The following is a 19,922-nucleotide window of genomic DNA, read 5'->3' as shown; positions in this document are numbered from 1 at the left end:
GTAGAAAAAAATGAAGAAGATACATTTTAGAAGGAAGAAAGAAGAGTAAGAACTAGCAACACGGGAGCTGGTTTGGCTTTCCTTCCGAATTTACAGTTTTTCTAGTCTGATTTTTTTAAAAAATGAAACTTCATTGTTTTCTATTTTGCTGTACCTATTGTTATATAGTAAATTGTCTTGTGGACCACGTCAGGGAGATCAGTGAAGTGATGCTATGGGAGCTGGTGGCCTGTCTGTCCCGGCCACCCTCCCCTCCTCCACGCTCCAACCCTCAAGGCACACGGAACTCAGGTTACATGAATGATTGCAGCACAGGCAGAAACTTCATGTCTTTCCTATTCAGAATAACTCTAAGTACCCTGAACTCCCCCAAAATTCTGGCAGAGAGAATTTTTTAAAAGGAAAAACACCCTTAACCAACTTTCAACCTAGAGATGTCAGCCGCTTGCCAAAATATGCCATCTTGTGAAGCCAATAAACGGAGAGCAGGAGAGCAGGAGGAACGTGGCTGAAACTGGATAAGGGGCAGGGTTTTCATTTCTCACAAGCAGAGGGAGGAGGATACCAATATGGTTAGCCAGTCAGCAAGCATTAATCCTCATTAATGTCTCCCATTCTTCTCTGCACAGCTGTGCAAACATAAATTAATTGGGTCATTTTGACGAAGGCATACAAGAAAAAAATTTCCATGGGAGGCAGAGGAACTAACTAGACACACAACACATTCTTGAAATGTGCAGGAAGGACTGTACAAGCTACCGCATCTTAGACAGGGAGACAGACATTCAAATGCACAGCACCATGAACTGCCCCTATGGGAGAGGCTCCAAAGAGCAGAAGGAGGTGGGGACATGTTCATGACAAAGCATATAATAAATTGCCAGAGTGAGAACAGTGGCTCCCACTCCATGCCAGATACTGTGCTGTCGACTTCACAGTGTCATTTCATTTAACCCCCTCAAAATATGATTACCTCCAGTTTACATATAAGGTGATTAGAAACAAAGAGGTAAAGAACTTGCTGGAGATCACACCAGCAGCAAATGGTGACTCGCAGTGGTTGACTCACCCCAGAGACCATGTTCCTAAGATGACACTGTCCTGCTTTCTATCTAGTTGGCATTAGGCTTGCATCATGGAGAGTAGATAAAAGGTATGGCCACTTCTTGACCTTAATCAACTTATAATCTGATTGGGGAACCAGGATGGATATGTGTGAGATGATCAGGAATGGGAGCATTCCATCAAGGTCCACATTATTCAGGTGAAAGAAGCCACTTATAGGAGTTGGGGAAGTGGCTATAATTCATCTGTGCAACTCTGAGAAGGATTTCTACCAGACCCTAAACTAAAAACTGAGATAGTGAAAGAATACTATACTTGAGAAAATACTGACTCATTCCTGCTGTGGTATAGTTTGACTATTCAAAAAGGATTCTCCCTTTCAGAACTCTCCCTTCAGAAAGGACAAGACAGTCAGCCCTTTCCCCCAGCTTCATTTTAAGGGTTCATAAATACGTCCACAGCCTCCTGGAAACCAAGTCAGACAGGAGAGAGGACTTCTTGGAGTTTACTCTGACCGAGGTGTGGCAACCTCTCCCAGCCTCCAGAGACTAAAAAGGAAGAGATGATTTGCGTCATCTCTTTGGTCCTTTTCAACTGGAAATTACCCATCTCAGGGCTCTGACCGACAGAAAGGGGCAGACTGGCAGACTGGAGCTCCCTAGCTCTGTGGACATTCCCAGGAGAAGAAGTGGCTCCAGAAACTGGAGGAGTGAGTATGGTCATGCCAGAAATTATTCTTCAATTATATATAGCAGAAGCATGACCCTCATGCCTGTGTAACTGGGTGTGGGGGTAGGGGGCGGTGGCCTATGATAACAGTTCTCAACCAATCCGCTTCCATTCCCTTTGCAGCATTTAAATTTCTGTTGCATTCTTAACATTCAGTTTCAGGTGTGCATGAATTTTTTAAATCCCTGCATTTTTAATTGGAAAGACACATTACTGTGATGAGCTCCTTTCTCCCTACATGGGCAAAATTCAGTCAGAAGAGCTGGGGAGTCTATGTGTCGCTGATATCACTCTTCTTGTGACTCAGGTTTTATGAGGAATCAGGTAAGGTGGCAAAAACAAATCTGGGAACTTGCTGGGTGAATGGTAGGTTGAATGTATAGAAAGAATGGCCTGCGGGTCATCCCTTTTCAGGCAGGCTTTTGGCTCAGCCCTGCCACTCCTGAGAGCCTAAGTAGGGTCAGGGTCTTTAGGATGGAGCAAATATTCCCTAAACGTCCTGACCAAAGAGCAAAGAGCTCAGTTAAAGCTCCTGGACAGTGGTTTTCAACTCCACAGAACCATAGAGTCACCAGGGGAACTCTGAAAAAACATTTATGCTAAGCCTGACCCTAGCGATTCTGATTCAGAGGGTCTGGAGTAGGACCTGGACACTGTGGTTCTAACACAGAGCCAGGGTTAGAACTGCCACACTGAACACAGCCCAGTCCAGAAGCATCAGTGAGTGTGGCAACTCAATCAGTGGACACCGAAATGAACAGAAGTCTTCTGTTCAATCCTAGCTCTACCACTTAGCAGTTAAGTGACCTTGGCCAAGGCACATGACTTCCCCGAGACTCTGTTTCCTTAGCCATACAATGAAGTTAATGATCATACCAATACTGGAGGGTAGCTGAGAGGATTGCATGAAATCAAGTATATAAATTATGTGACCCGGGGCGCCTGGGTGGCTCAGTGGGTTAAGCCGCTGCCTTTGGCTCAGGTCATGATCTCAGGGTCCTGGGATCGAGTCCCGCATCGGGCTCTCTGGTCAGCAGGGAGCCTGCTTCCCTCTCTCTCTCTCTGCCTGCCTCTCCATCTACTTGTGATTTCTCTCTGTCAAAAAAAAAAAAAAAAAAAAAAAACTTAAATTATGTGACCCAACGTCTGGCATGTGTAAAATGCTCAGTAAGTATCAGCACCTGTGACTGATGATAATGATAGTAAAAATACACCAGTTATGTTTCAATAAAAGGCATGTTCTTCTAGATTGGGTATTTATTCACAAGGCCAGGTCTTAAGGAATTGGGAAACACTAGAACGTGAAAGTTAGACATTTGGCACATCCTGCAATTATGAATATAGGAAACAAGACTCAGCACCGGGAGCAGCACCTGTGATCTTGTCACCGATAGAAATCACAGATGTGTCCCTATTTTATGGTCATGGTCAAAACCCTAAAAGAATATTTATATTTAGGGTGACCAACTGCCCTGGTCAGCCCGGGACTGAGAGGTTTCCCTGGATGTGGGATTTGCAGGGCTAAACTGGGAAAGTCACAGGGAAACCATTCCGTACTGACATCCCTTACCACTTAGAAATTACAGTCGTCATCGCCTCACTGAATGCCACTGTTTAATGTGTTAATAAAGAAACACCTACTCTGCTATATATCGCAATTTCAAACCCTTTCCTCGTATGTATACATATGGCCACATCATCTGTGTCCTTTTTAAAACTCTATTTCATTTGATGCATTTAAAAGCATTATTCTGAGTCCACAGACTTCACCAAATTGCCAAAGGGGTCCATAGCACAAAAAAGGGGAAAAGGGAAGATACTGGGAACATTGGTTGGAAAATGAAGGAAACCAGATCTTTAAATTCTTTTAGGTCCTGCAACCTAAAAACATGTCAGAAGGAAGACATAAGCATCTACCTCCAAAGGACATGACTAGTTAATCAGTCAGTGGAGCTGCTTTCCCCCTATCAGGAGTCTGTGTTATAATCCTACATACAGGAAACTGGGGGTCTGCCTAATTTCTGCACTCCTGATGACATATATATGTGTATTTTACATATATACTTAAATCATTGCAAAGTCAACTCTTAACAGCTACCGATTGGAGTATCTGTAAGGTCTACTAGTTTCTAGTAACTACAAAACACTTCCCTGAAGAATCACAGTTTGACAGAACTTAACACTTTCCATGAATTAAAACAATGGAAAATTGGATTTTTCAAAGATCAAGTTTAAAGAAGTGGTCAAAAAGAAACTTTAACTCCTTACCCGATACCACTGGGCTTCTGATAGGCACTGGCTTCCATCCTGCCTAATCACCACCACTGACAGCTGTTCCAGAACTCTCCCACAGGGCAATAAAAGACCACTTCTCTTCTGATCGATGTAACTGTAAGCTTCCAGCCCAATGTGACCAGAAGGCAGAGTCCTCACGATTGCCCTTGTCCCGGTATACACAGATTTCTTTATTTCCCTGTCATTTTTACAAAATCTCCTCACTAACAAAGTGGACCTCTCCTTTTTGCTCTTAAAAAAATCTTCTTCTACATCTTCACAGTTATCAGGGAAGTCCTCAAAATGGCTCAGAAAAGTCTTGGCAGGGGGACTGTTAGTCAAGTCCTCCCTGCAAAGGCTGTCACTTGAACATAGCACACTGGCCCTTCGGCAAGAACCTTCAAAGCATAAGTAATTGTCATCCAAGGTGTCACAATGATCACATTGCAGCTGCCCATTCTTATTATCACAGTTTTCAGCCAATTCCATAAGTTTACAAGTATATGCCGCATAATTTTTCTTTTGCTCCCCACCAACATCAGGCAGTGGTACACAGTTTCCACAATCATCTAAAATCAAGTTGCCTGACAGGGTACAGAAAGTATCTGACACTCTTCTGTCAACTTCATAGTGAAAGTGAAATGCTGCTGTGTTGCCATCAGGGTGTGCCTGGCCAGTCTCTATGACAGCCGACTGACTTCCTAAGGGACTAATGTCCATGGGAGGTCCATCAATTTCCAGTTGAATTCCAGGGAACACCTCTCTTTCCAGTGAGGATGGGATTCCAGTTTCCAAATATGGGTCTTCCTCCATGACAGAATCACACGTGTCATAACACTGGCTCTTTGTCAGTACGCTGTTTTGGTTAATGTTAAGGTTTTCCACAGAAACTGGTGTGCTTTCTGTCCAGCACTCTTCATTGCTGTTCTCATCACTCACTATTTTCTCCCTTGCTATTGAGAGAATCTTGGGCAAGTTGCTTCCAGAAGGTTCTTCGTTAAGCTTGTTCATCTGTGCAGTGGTAGAAGTCTGCCCACTCTGCCTGATGCTATGTGCCTTCAGAACACTGATGTCTGAGACCTTTTCACTACTTTCATCTATAGCCGATGGAGTGGATGTTACTTTTCTCTGAGTTACAGGTGTGAGAACAGAAGCTGCCATTTCTTCTGATGTCATCTTCACACATACACAGGTTTTAGCTATTACTGTTTCTCCTCTCTGGTGATCATGTCAAGATTTTTATAAAAGAACTTATTATTAAAATATTATTTCTCAGATACAGAAGTCCTCTGAGAAACAGTGTGACAATTTTTTTGATTCAGATTCATTAAGAGCCAGATAAATTTCCCCAGTTATTACTTTCTGATGTCTGCAATGTTTTTCTAGACCAGGGTTTTAAGGTGGCAGTTCAACTTTCTTTCCTCTATTATTTGAAGTAATTCTTTTGGAGAGTTTTACTCAGGATTGCATTCTGCAAATTCTGATCCATCACTGACTTACTAATGATTTAAAATTCCAGTTTGAATGTTTCCTGAAAGAAAAAGACATGATGTCAAACACTGTGGCACTAAATAAAATTTTTGAAATGAACTTCATAATAATTCTAAGCTAATGCAAAATATGAATCAATTTTGAAGAAGGAGTTTTGCAATTGACAGCTACTTTCAATATTTTAGGTATTTAGTTTTCTGATTTAATATTTCAGAAATTCTGTTTCCAGCCTTTTTTTTTTTTAAAGATTTTATTTATTTATTCGACAGACAGAGATCACAAGTAGGCAGAGAGGCAGGCGCAGAGAGAGAGAGGGAAGCAGGCTTCCTGCAGAGCAGGGAGCCCGATGCGGGGCTCGATCCCAGGACCCTGAGATCATGACCTGAGCCGAAGGCAGCAGCCCAAACCACTGAGCCACCCAGGCGCCCCTGTTTCCAGCCTTTAAAGTGGAGTAATAACAGAGACCAGAAAAATCCCCCCACCTTAAACAACTGAAAAAAAATCAGAAAAAAATATGAAATAATGGTTTTTAGATATCAAACAACAGGTAATACAGAATAGTGATTCCTGAAATAAGGAAAAACAAACAAATGAGGTGAGCCCTATAAATGCCCTAGTTTGTAGCTTGAGAGCTTTTAGCCATAAGAGAGGAAAGTGGAACTCAGGTTGGGCCCAACAGAGTGCTGATTTAAAGAAAAAAACAAAGTTGAGAGTTCAGTAAGGCCACAAAAATTGGAGAAAGAAGACAAATTAAGTGGAGAAGAACAAAGATAAGAATGTTGGCAGGCTTCTCATGAGGAACAATGCAAGCCATGAGGAGGTGGGTGGGGGATGGGGAAATAGGGATTAAAGAGTACGCTTACATGATGAACAAATAAAATAAAATAAGAAACAATACAAGCCAGATGAGAGTGCAGTAAATCTTTAAAGTTCTAAAGTACTTTCTTTTAGTACTTTAAAAGAAAAAAGAAAGAAAGAAAAAATACTGCCAAGTTAGAATTCTATGCCCAACAAAAATACCTTTTGAAAACAAAAATAAAATAAAAACTTTCTAGACACACAAGAGCTGAAAGAACTCATCACCAGCAAACTTGCATATAAGAAATGGTAAAGGAAGTCCTTTAGGCAGAAGGAAAATGATACCAGATAGAAATCTCGATCGATGCAAAAGAAGAGAGTATTTAAAATGTTAAATATGTGGGTAAATACAAATTTTCTTATTGTAAATCACTTAAGATAGTTGATCTTTTGAAGCAAAAGTAATAGCAATGTATTATGGGGTTTCTAACAAATGCAGAAGAAAAATATATGACAATAAAAACACAAGGTCAAGAGAAGAGAATGGAAGTAAAGTTACAAGATTTTTTTCTACATGAATTGGTATGATATTACTTAAACACAGGCTGTCATAAGTTAAAGACATATACCCTAAGTCCCAATGCAACCACTTTAAGAAAAGATATAGGTAATAAGTCAAAATATTAGAATCATAAAAAAATTTCAAATAATCTAAAGGCAAAAAAGGGGAAAAGATGAACAAAGAACAGATGTGGTAAATGGAACTCTCTGTGTGTACTCTCTCTGTTTTATTTTTAATTTTTTTTAAGATTTTATTTACTTATTTGTGTGAGAGAGAGAGTAAAGCAGGGGGAAGCAGCAGGCAGAAGGAGAAGCGGGCTCCTGCTGAGCAAAGAGCCTGATGTGGGGCTTGATCCCAGAATCCTGAGATCATGACCTGAGCTGAAACAGATGCTTAGTCAACTGAGCCATCCAGGCATCCCTCCCTCTGTTTTATTTGAATACGAAATTATTCAGGTGAATATTAGTGGACATAAAAATTTTCAATTTATGAAGAGCATTATTAAAAAATAATTCAGCTTATCTTTATTCTCCAAATTACTGAACCCTGTTCTATGCTGGGAACTGTGTAATGGGCTAGATATCCAGGGCCTGCTTGCCAGTATATTGAGAGGAAGAACTGAACAAATTTCAATCCAGTATGGCAAGTGTAATTATCAAGGATATACAAGGCACTGTGAGACCATAGGTGCCCATCACAAGTATACCATTCCTTTGTACGTATAGCTGTCCTTTCCAAGACAACTGATGAACATTCATGTTCTGCTGTCAACAGCAGGTTTGACCTATCTTTGCCCTTTGCCACATAGGTGTCCGTCTTCCCCTTGCTTTTTCCTTTTCCTCTTGTCCTAAAAAAGTAGCAACTCCTCTTCCCTTATGTATGTAACCCTCAAGTGCAATCACAAACTTTCACCTGCTCCCAGCACATGCAGTCTTCATAATTACCTTGAAAAATTAGAGGACACCCTATCAATCAGATACTTCCCAGGGAGTTAATCAGCCCACAAACCTTTCACATTCTCCTTCTAACTTGGTTTCTTTCTTATTTTCTTTGGAAAAATGCCTCTATTATTTTTTGGGAAGATATGCTCAGTGTAAAACAATTCAAACAATGCGGAAAAGCACAAAGAAAAAATTTCAACTTAACATAAATCCCACTATCCAGAGATAATCACTATTAATACTTTGAGGAAACTCCTTCCAGGAGGCTCCCTATGCACCAACACACAGAGATACATGTATATAATTACACAAGCACCTAATCAAATCATGCTATAATTCTTGATTTACACCTGCTTTAAAAAATTTTTTTTTACAAATTCAACTCATGAATAGCTTTTCATGTCAAGAACTATATAATTTCTTTAAAGATTTTATTTACTTACTTGACACAGAGATCACAAGTAGGCAGAGAGGCAGGCAGAGAGAGGGGAGGGAGCAGGCTCCCCGCTGAGCAGAGAGCCCGATGCGGGGCTCAATCCCAGGACCCTGGGATCATGACTTGAGCTGAAGGCAGAGGCTTTAACCCACTGAGCCAGCCAGGTGTCCCAGAAATATATAGATAATTTTAATGGCTTATGGCACTAACTTGATTTCATTATCTTTGGTCTGTTTTTTAAAGTAACTTTTAAAGCCAAAGCCTTCAGATTGACTGTTAATGTGTCCTTTCTCACCTATGGGAGAAAGGTAATTCAAGGCAAGTGCTGTTTAACTTCTGTTCTAAGCACTTGGAAATTATTATCTCATGTAATTCTCACTCAACCCTACAAGATAGCATGATGGTTTTAAAGTATGTCCTCAAATTCTTTGATACTCCTCCTTTCAAAAGCTGAAGCCTAACTGCCTTCCCCTTGCATGTGGGCTGTACTTAGTGACATCCTTCCAAAATACAGAATATGTTGGAAGTTACAGTTTTATGACTTCTGAGAATAGATCAGAAAAGGTCATAAAATCATTGGGGTTTCTTCCTTGCTCTTCCCCTTCTTTGCTCTGGGGGAAATCAGTTGCCATGTCATAAGCAAAGTTCCATGTGACAAGAAGTGAGGCCTCCTGCCAACGGCCACTGGTGAGAGCCATCTTGGAAAGGGATCCTCCAACATGTCAAGCCTTCATGTGATTGCAGTCATGGTCTACATGTCTACATATTGATTCGAACCTCATGAACAAACCTGAACCAAAACCACTCAGCTCCCAAAATTCTGAGCCACAGAAAATGTGAGATAAATGTTTATTGTTTTCAGACACTGTTTTGAGGTAATTTGTTACACAGCAAGAGAGAACTAATATAGATCAGTTCTATTGTTATCCATATTTGACAGATTAGAAATCAAAGCACAGAGAAGCTAAGTCACTTGCCAAAGATCACACTGCTGGAAAATGGTGGAGTCAGAATTCAAACCCAAGAAACCTGACTCCAGAATCTATGCTCTTCACCATAGTATGCTGCTTTCTTACTACCTAGTTTGAAACCTCATGGGTTTGAATTCCCGATGTCTGCTAGCTGATGGGATCCATGATTTCTGGGAGGATCCTCTTTTATTTGAGTTTGTCTCTGGAAGGCTGAGATCTTCATTTTGCCTCCAGCTGTAATCACAACCAAGGACTAAAGACTCCATCTCAGGTCATTCTTTTACTCAAAAAATTCTTATTGAATACAATGCTAAGTGAGGCAGGAATCTGCCCCTGATTTCTTTATAAGCTAATAAATCATCAGGTAAGGTAAAGTATAAATAGGCTTATAATGTGGGCTAACACAGAGAAAGAACATGTAAATCAGATAGTGGGGACAAGGCAGGGGTGAATGCAGGGAGGGTTTCCTGGAAAGATGGTGATCAAGCTGAATTTTTGAAAGATAAAAAGGAATTAGCAAGATAAAGAGGCGGGGCATCCTTTTCAGAAAAGATCAAATGTGGATTCTCACGGAGAAAAACAATAAGACATAGGCCCCTAATATTTCATGCAAATATTTTAACCATGTTGGGTTTGGTTTGATTTCCTCACATATAAGACAGAAATAAAACCCCCTATTCCATCAGACTGTGGAGAAAATGCTTTGGAGGACACCTGGAGACGCTCAGTCATTTGAGCGTCTACCTTCAGCTCTTGGATAATGATCCCAGGACCCTGGAATTGAGCCCCATGTTGGGGAGCCTGCTTCTCCCTCTCTCCCCTGATCTTGTTCTCTCTCACTATCTCTCTCTCTCAAATAAATAAAATGTTTTTAAAATGTTTTGGAAACCAAAAGTCTGGGACAAATATTTGTTATTCTATGCCTTGTAAAGTTCAGCAGCTCTGTTGGTGACATGTGTTGAATTTACTTTGGCAAGATGCCCCCACTCCACTCACCAGGTTCACCCAAATTTAAATTTTAATTCTATAACTGGGACTGACTCCCTGAATCCCAGCTGCATGACCATGAGCTGGTTATATGATCAATTCCAAATTATACTTCTTATTTCTGTAACATTAGAATGAAATACATAATTTATATGTCAATTATAAATGTTAATTTTCTACCTACCTCCTCTTGGTTAGCCCTAGGTCATCTATGAGGGAAGATGGGTTAGGTTAAAGTTATAAGTAGCATTAGACAGCTGGCTGAAGAAAACCTGAAGCACTGAATAAGATCACAGTCTAAAAGTTCTGAAGAAGAAAGAGATGGAGAAAAAGGTTCTTCTTTTCTTAATGTGGTTTGTAGGGAAGCCTAGAGAAGGACCAGTCTGAGAGAGATCAAAGGATATGTGGTTAAGAATATGGCAGAATAAGAAGGAATTTGTCAAGGTAGCATTTCCAAACTAGAGATGAATTGGGATGAGTAATAGGTTTAGAGAAATGATTGGCCATGAAGTATGGCTATAGAAATGATGCCAGGGGTGCTAGAAATCCTAGCCAAAGTAGTAAGACAAGAAAAAGAAATGAAAGGTTTAAGAAGAATCAGGAGTGACACAGAGTAAGTTTTTATCTTCAAGATAGAGAAATGTAAGTTACAAATAACCTTATAGACAAATTTCCATGGGCTAAATCAGGGGCTGGCAAGCTAGAAGTCCAAATCTGACCTGCTGTTTTTGTAAATAAAATTTTACTGGAACACAGCCATGACCATTCATTTATGTAATGTATATTGTTGCTTTTGCATTACAATGATAGAGTTGAGAAACTGTGACAGAAACCATATAGCCCGCAAAGCTAGAAATATTCACCATCTAGCACTTTATATAAAAAGTTTGCCAAAATGTGTGCTAGACAAATGAGTCAATAAAATGCCTGGTTAGAGCCAAAAAAACTAAGTGGAAGGCTTAATAGCCATCTTCATATATTTGAAGAATTGAGATGAGGAAATAGTCTGGTTACATATTGTTTCAAAAGGTAGGATCAGGGCCAAAACAAATGAATTACTGGGGAGGTATGCTTTGGCTTACTGTGATAAAGTATTCTCTAACTTGTAGATCTGTTTAACAAAGGAGAAGCTATCTTGGATGGCAGTCTTCTCATTGTTGATAGAGGGATTTAAATATAGAGAGGCACAGTGTTTAGCATACCAGGTGTTTGATAGGTGTTGAACAAATATTAGAATGAATGAATACTGTCTATAATGGTTAATTATAAAAGTAATGGCTCATAACTACTTATTGAGCATGTATCATACGTCAGACATGTTCTAAGCACATAATACCTCATTTAATTTTTATAATAGCATTATCAGTAGCAGAAACTACTAATTGTTCCCCAAAATCTGTTCTCATTTTTCTCAGTAAAAGAACCTCTGAATTTTAGCCAAGCATATGGCCATCCCTCTATCGGCCTTACTATTAGCTAGATGTACGTATGTCACTAAGTTATTACTAATTAGAAATAAACAGAAGTGGTTTGCTATTTCTGGAAAGTGTCTTTGAACAGAAACATGTGCCTTTCTCCTCCCTCTTTCTCCTTTCTGCTGACTGGAGGGAAGGCATGATGACTGGAGCTCAAGCAGCCATATTAGACCTTGAGGTAAATATAAGAATGGACACCTTTCATAGTAAAGAAATAAGATAGAAGCCTGGGTGCTTGTTTCCTGGATTTGGGGGAAAGAAAAAGAAAATTTTATGTTGTTTAAGCCACCACTATTTTAGGTTTTCTGTCACTCACATCCAAACCTTTTCCTAACTAATAAAGGTCAATACTGTTATCACCCCCATTTTATGATGCTCAGAGTATTTGAATGGCTTATTGAAAAGTAGAGATATAATATAACAAAAAAGCTGTAGAGAGAGAATTCCTGCATTGGATGGAAAATTATATTCACTAATTTACAGTATGTCTCCACTTTTATGTTTCTGGGCTAGATGAAATCTTTTGTGTCATAAAGAACAATTAAATGAGAAAAATATTAAATACAAGCACATTGTTTTTTATGATTGTAAATGTCAGAAGGAGGTGGGATTTAATAACAAGAACAACAAAAACTATAAGATAACTATTATTTATTTATTTATTTATGTACTTATTTTTTGTAAAGATTTTATTTCTTTATTTGACAGAGAGAGATCACAAGTAGGCAGAGAGGTAGGCAGAGAGAGAGAGGAGGAAGAAGGCTCCCTGAGGAGCAGAGAGCCTGATGTGGGGCTCGATCCCAGGACCCTGGGATCACGACCTGAGACGAAGGCAGAGGCTTTAACCCACTGAGCCACCCAGGCGACCCAACTATCAATTATTTACTAAGCACCTGTTACATTTCAAGTTCAGAAGCAAGGTAGTTGTAGACCAGGAAATCAGTAAAGCTCTGAGGGTGGGGAATTTAACTTGGAACTTTACTGAGAGGTAGCAATTACTCTTATCCATAACCAAAAAAGAGACCTTGGGTAAAAGGAATAGAGTAAAGAAAGATAAAGAAGTAGGAAAATACAATGCATAACTATGAATTCATTTGAAGTTCTTAGGAGACCATTTAATCCAATTAAAGAAAGTGAAAGCTGTTCAGTAATTTCACCATCATGAAGAGAAATACTAGGGCAACTGTTAAAGCTGGTAATGGGATATAATATTTCTATTTCATCTTCAAACTTAAAGGATTTTATAGACTCACTTGTAGTATCATGTATATGACAGATAAACAACCATAAGACAGTTATTTACTTGTGCATTCTCTTCCACAAAGCTCACTCTGCAAAGAGATTAAAGAAAATATTTTGCCTGCACAGCTCTTCCTCCTTTTTCTCCCTACTACAGGCACACCCACACCCAAACCCTACATGATGAGTCAGTCATCACTCTTCTCCACTGAATGTCTGCTGCTCCACTCCCTCCTGACCTCTTTTCTCTGAATATTATGATGGAAACTCCATAACTAACAAAGAAACAAAGCTTTTAAAACATTCCCCAAAGGCACTGGTGCACTAATCTGGGTCATTTTTCAAGACCCCATAGACTTAACCCTTCATGACTTGCACTCCCTTTATCAGAAAAGTTTCAAAGTCTGGGAGGCTAGACTGGTGACCCAGAAAACCCAGAGACAACTTAATCTTTATACTCTGTGTATATTAAACACCAGGAATTAATGTATAGGTAGATGCCAAAGTTATGCAAATATTTTTGAACTAATACATTGATAAGGTTGCATATAGTAAAATAGAGGATCACAAAAGAAGTTTGTTCATTACAGGTTAATTCTCAATTGTCAAACTCACAAAGAAAGGAAAGCCTCACTGTAAACAGTCTCTGATCAGCCTGCAAATCACCACCTACTGCTCTCCCAGAAATGTGGAGTCACAGACATTAGAAACTTAATCCAAGATTGGAGGTAGATAGGATTGCAGTGTTCTGACACTCACAGGACTCCCTCTCCTTTACTGTAGTACAATCATGCCAAGAATTTCTGCAGTTAGTATATGCGCACACATGCACACAAAGATGCATGTTTTTGATAAGAGAGATGAGAAGGGACAAAAGTGAGCAGCAGAAGGTGGCAAGAGACTCTCCATGACTTAGTCCCAGTCTATTTTTTCCAGCTTCACCACTGACCAACACCCCCCAAGGATAAGATATCCTATCATACTTGTCTTTTTGCTATGTATTCAATCAGCCTAGCATTAATGCCTCTGTGCACTTCCCTTCCCACTGTTTCCTAATTCTGCTAAGACTCCTTCGCCCAGCTTAAATGGCATCTCCCCTCTGTAGCCCTCCCTGATACCTACTTGACAGCATTAATTGTTCTCATCTGTTTCCCACAAAAAGAACATTTCACCAGTACAACCTGTCATGAAACACCATATTGTAGCAATTGATTATATAGGACCCCTGCATGGATTGAAAGCTTGTGAAGAACAGAGACCTTGCATCTTTCAACTTAAGGAGTTTATAGATACCCTGCACCCTACATTTCTGGTATAGTTTCCAGGTATATAGTCTCAATAGACATTTCATTCTTTCCTTCTTTTCCATGGCTCTTTGAACCCAATCCTTGTCCATTAGGACCTGGGCACTTAGGCGCTTTCAGTTTCCTAATTCTAACCTCCTCCTATTTCATTCCAACCCATATGATTTTCAGAAAAATATTTCCCACCACTTGCCTGCCTTTTGGTTAAGATCAAGTGCAGAAAAATATTCTCCAAACATTATTTTCATCATATCACTCCTTTGCGTGAGATAAAAGGAGATAAAAGGAACTATCATTTTATCTAGTATAGTAAATCCACACCTTAGTCTCATCCTTAAGAACATCATCAATTTAAAAAAAGAATTCCTATACTACTGGGTGTTTACCCCAAAGATACAAATGTAGTGATCCAAAGGAGTACCTGCACCCCAATGTTTATAGCAGCAATGTCCACAATAGCTAAACTGTGGGAAGAGCCCAGATGTCCATCGACAGATGAATGGATAAAGATGTGGTACATATACACAATGGAATATTACACGGCCATGAAAAAAACCCCAAATCTTGCCATCCAAATGATGTGGAAGGAACCACGGGGCATTATGCTAAGCAAAGTAAGTCTCACTCATATATGGAATTTAAGAAACAAGGCAGAGGATCATAGGGGAAGAGAGAAAGTGAAAGACAATCAGGGAGACAAATCATAAGAGACTCTTAATCTTAGTAAACAAACTGAGGGTTGCTGGAGGGGAGGGGTGAAGGGATGTGGTAACTGGATGAAGGACATTGGGAAGGGTATGTATTACAAGAGCACTGGGTATTATATAAGACCAATGAATAACAGACCTGTACCCCTGAAACAAATTATGTTAATTATGTTAATTAACTGAATTTAATTTTTAAATATACTTTCAGTATTCTTCAAAAAAAAAAAAAAAGAATTCCTATAGCAGCGATGTCCACAATGTCTGCAATAGCCAAAATATGGAAAGAACCCAGATGTCTATATATGATAGAATATTACTCGGCCATCAAAAAGAATGAGCTCTTGCTATTTGCAATGACAGGGATGGAACTACAGGGTATTATGCTCAATGAAATAAGTCAGTCAGAGAATGACAAATATCATCTGATTTCACTCATATGTGGAATTTAAGAAACAAAACAGATGAACATAGTGAAAGGGAAGGAAAAATAAAATATGATAAAAACAGAGAGGGAGGCAAACCATAAAAGACTCTTAACTATAGGAAACAAACTGAGGATTTCTAGAGGGGAGGTGGGTGAGGGATTGGGTAACTGGGTGATGGGCATTAAGGATGGCACGTGATGTGATGAGCACTGGGTGTTATATGCATGTTGTATGATAACTGGGCTTAGCAGTTGTCTTAGTTATAAGTAATATTCATGTAAGAGCAAATTAAAGCAAGCAAGCAAGCAAGCAAGCTCTATAGATCCTGGGGAGATGGGGAGCCATTCTCGACTATTTTCTGCATGTCACAGATGAAAGAGCTGCTGCATAGCCAGGCTGTTTTTACAATGTGTCTGCTGCTTATGGAATGTCACACAGATGAGCTGTGTTTGCTCACAGGAAGCAGAGGATGGTGGGTGAGTAAATTGTGTAGGCTGGGTAGAGGCAGTGGCAGAGTCAACCACACAGCTCTGTGGAGCCGACACAGGAAAATCAAGTCATGCATGGTACTGTCTGAATATAAACTCTTAATAAATTATTAAAACAAAAGATTAGCTTGTGGTTCCTCAACAATTTTTGGTTTATCTGGAACCTCTCATGAAGGTGCTGAAGAGCTACCAAGGCAGTTAGACCAGGGAAGCCCAGAGAAGAGAATCTGACATTTTTTTAAATAATTTTTTAATTTTTTATAAACATATAATGTATTATTGGCCCCAGGGGTACAGGTCTGTGAACTGTCAGGTTTATACACTTCACATCACTCACCATATCACATACCCTCCCCAATGTCCATAACCCAACTACCCTCTCCCTAACCCCCCTCCCCTGACAACCCTCAGTTTGTTTTGTGACATTAAGAGTCTCTTATGGTTTGTCTCCCTCCCAATCCCATCTTGTTTCATTTATTCTTTTCCTATCTCCCAAGCACCCCACATTGCATCTCCACTTCTTCATATCAGGGAGATCATATGATAGTTGTTTTTCTCTGGTGAATCTGACATTTGCTGTCACTTTGTTCCACAATGAATTTGCTACTTTGAAAGCGATGGCTGAAAGGCTGAGACATAGATTACTGGTTTATTATAAATGTATAACTCAGGAAAAGCTACATGGAAGAGATGCAGAAGACAAAATACAGGAATATAGCAAGTAGCATCCATGCCCTCTCCAAGCACACCACCCTCCCCAAATCTCCATGTGTTCAACCTGGGAGCTCCACATATATTTTCTTTAATTTATCTCAGTGGTATTTTATATTTATCTATACAGAGGTCTTGCACATCTTTTGTTAAATTTGTCTCTATGTTAGTGTTGCTACTATAAATGGAATTATTTTATGTTTCAGTTTCCAGTTGTTTGTTGATAGTATGCAGAAATACAACTATTGTGTCTAGACATTATAACCTATACCCTTGCTAAATTCAATTATTATTTCCACAGATATTTTGTAAATGACTTAGAATTTTCTACACAGATATCCACGTCATTTTCTTTTTCTTTCTTTCTTTTTTTTTTTTTTAAGATTTTACTTATTAGACAGAGAGATTTACAGCAAGAGAGGAAACACAAGCAGGAGGAGTGAGAGATGGAGAATCAGGCTTCTGACCCAGCAGGGAGCCTGATGCGGGGCTAGAACCCAGGACCCTGGGATCATGACCTGAGCCGAAGGCAGACGTCCAATGACTGAGCCACCCGGGCGCCCCCATGTCATTTTCAAATGAAGAAAGTTTTATTTATTCCTTTCCAAAATGTATACCTTTTATTCTTGCCTTATTGCATTGGTGAGGATCTCCAATTATAATACCAAATTAAATATGAAGACCTTGCCTTGTTCTCATTCTTTGAGGGAGAGTATTTAACACATCACTGTTTAATATGAGGTTAGCTGTGTCTTATAAATGCCCTTTATTAAACTGAGGATGTTCCCTTGCATCCCTCGTTTGCTGGAAGTTTTTATCACAGAAGAGTTTTGCCCAATGCTTTTTCTGCATTTATTAAGATGACTGCATGATTTTTCTCCTTGGTAAATTATATTGTTTGACTTTCAAGTATTGAAACAAACTCACAAATTCATGGAAAATGGAAAGGACCAAGAGTAGCAAAAACAGTTAAAGGGAGAACAAGTTGGGGGACTTACACAATCTAATTTCAACACTACTACAAAGCCACAGTAACCTGAATAGTATGTTACTGGCATAAAGACAGAAATTTAGATCAATGGAACAGAATATCCAGAAATACACCTACACATATACAGTCACTTGGCTTTTAAACAAAGATACAGAGGTAATTCAGTGGGAAAAGGATAGTCAATGAATGGTACTGGATCCAAAAATAAAAGTAATGAACATCAACCGCTGTATCACACCATCACAATAATTAATTCAGTATGAATCATAAGGCTAAAATGAAAACCTAAAACCGCAAAATATTTAGAAAAAAAAAAAAAACGGGAAAAATCTTCATGACTTCGGGATACAGAAAAATTTCTTAGGACACAAAAAGAACTAACCACAAAGGAAAAAAAAAAGGTAAAATGAACTTAATCAAAATTTTTAAAAAATTTAAACTTCTGCTCTAGAAAAAAAGAAAGAACAAACAAAAGGACAAGCTAGAGATTGGGGGAAAATATTCCCAAAACATACATGTGAAAACCTTCTTGTATCTAGACTATACATAAAACTCTTATAACTCAGTAATAAGCAGTTAACAACACGAGTTTTTTGAAATGTACAAGAGACTTGAATAGATCTTTCATAAAATAACATATATGAATAGCCTATAAGCAAATTGTGACAGATCAACAAAATTTCTGTATGAAATAAATATGAAGTTCAATCCCTTCCTCACACCACAAAGAAAAGTTAACTAAAAATGGATCACAAAATGGATACTAAGTGTAAAAGCTAAAATTATAAAACTTCTAATAGAAAACATAGGAGAAAATTTTTACAACTACTGAAACAAGCAGAAATTTCTGAACACAAAAGTATAAACCACAAAAGAAAAACAATTGATAAATTGCAACATAATTAAAAACATCTGCTCTTCAAAAGACAAGCCATTATTGTATGGTAGAAAATATTTGTAAGATAAATATCGAATAAAGGATCTGCTTCTAGAACACATAAAAAACTCCTATAACTCAATAATAAGTAGACAAACAACCCTATTTTTTTTAAGTGGGCAAAAGTTTGAAAAACACCTTACAAAAGAATACAAATGACCAACAAGCACATGAAAAGATGTTCAAGGTTATCAGTCACCAGGGAAATACCAATTAAAATCACAATGAGATAGAACTTCATCCCCACTAGAACAGCTAATACTAAAATGACCATACCAAAGTTGGTGCAAACTTGGAGAAACTGGAATATTGTGGTGGAAATATAAGGTGATACCGCTACTTTTGAAAACAGCTTGGCAGTTTCTTACAAAGTTAAATATACATTTACCAGATGACCCAAAAATTCCACTGGTAGAAGAAAAATAAAAGCATATATCCACAAATAGAATTGTATGCAAATGTCTTTAGCAGCTTTATTCATAACAGCCCCAACTGTTGTTGGGAAATGACCCAAAAGTCTATCAAAAGATAAATAAACCACCTGTTGTATATTCATACTATCAAAGTCTGCTCAGAAATAAAAGGAATGATCTCCTGATTATGTAACATACATGGATGAATCTTAAAAACATTAGGTTATATGAAAGAAGCCAAGCACTGAATAATTCCATTTATTTAAATTTTAGACCTGTGTTGATATAGTAGCTTCTAGCCATATGTGGCCACTTAAGTAAAAAATTAATTTAAACTAAGTAGAATTAAAAATTCAGCACCCAAGCTGCACTAGCCACATTTCAAGTGCTACACAGTATACAGTCCTCCAACTGTATACTTCCCCCTTTCAGCTTCCCAAGGGACCTGCAGGCTGCATTTCAATCCCATTTGTGCTCTTGGCCAGGCACCTCCAAGCACTGAACAACCTGCTCAACTGTACAATATGGTGCTGACATAGCACTAGTACAGTGGAATCCTTCAATCTGAGTTTGGATCTCATCTCCATTTAACTTTGCTAAGGCTTAGTTTTTATATCTGTAACATGGAAGGCGGGGAGGAGTCATAGTTTCTCATATAATCCTCACAATAATCCTATGAGGTGGTAATCCCTCAAAAAAAGGTACACTTTATTCTTATCATTATATCCAGACTCATCACATACTCCCTCCTAATGTAGAACCATGTTTATTTCTTTTTTTTTTTTTTTAATTTTTTATTTTTTATAAACATATATTTTTATCCCCAGGGGTACAGGTCTGTGAATCACCAGGTTTACACACTTCACAGCACTCACCAAAGCACATACCCTCCCCAATGTCCATAATCCCACCCCCTTCTCCCAAACCCCCTCCCCCCGGCAACCCTCAGTTTGTTTTGTGAGATTAAGAGTCACTTAT

At 38.8% G+C, this 19,922-nt stretch overlaps 1 protein-coding gene across 2 annotated transcripts in view; it reads right to left on the bottom strand.

Moving 5' to 3' along the window:
- PLCE1 (phospholipase C epsilon 1) overlaps positions 1 to 19,922 on the bottom strand; it is a 324,484-nt gene that overhangs the window by 279,736 nt on the left and 24,826 nt on the right. For both annotated transcript variants that reach the window (XM_059398158.1, XM_059398159.1), the window contains exon 2: positions 4,063 to 5,599. In XM_059398158.1, the coding sequence (XP_059254141.1) occupies positions 4,063 to 5,244 (1,182 nt within the window). In that variant the 5' untranslated portion in view covers positions 5,245 to 5,599. The remainder of the gene's footprint in view (positions 1 to 4,062; positions 5,600 to 19,922) is intronic.

This window comes from Mustela nigripes, chromosome 4 (genome assembly GCF_022355385.1).
Source record: "Mustela nigripes isolate SB6536 chromosome 4, MUSNIG.SB6536, whole genome shotgun sequence".
Classification (NCBI taxonomy): Eukaryota; Metazoa; Chordata; class Mammalia; order Carnivora; family Mustelidae; genus Mustela; species Mustela nigripes.
Note: the sequence above shows the minus strand (reverse complement) of the source record. Positions and strands in the feature narration are given on the sequence as shown.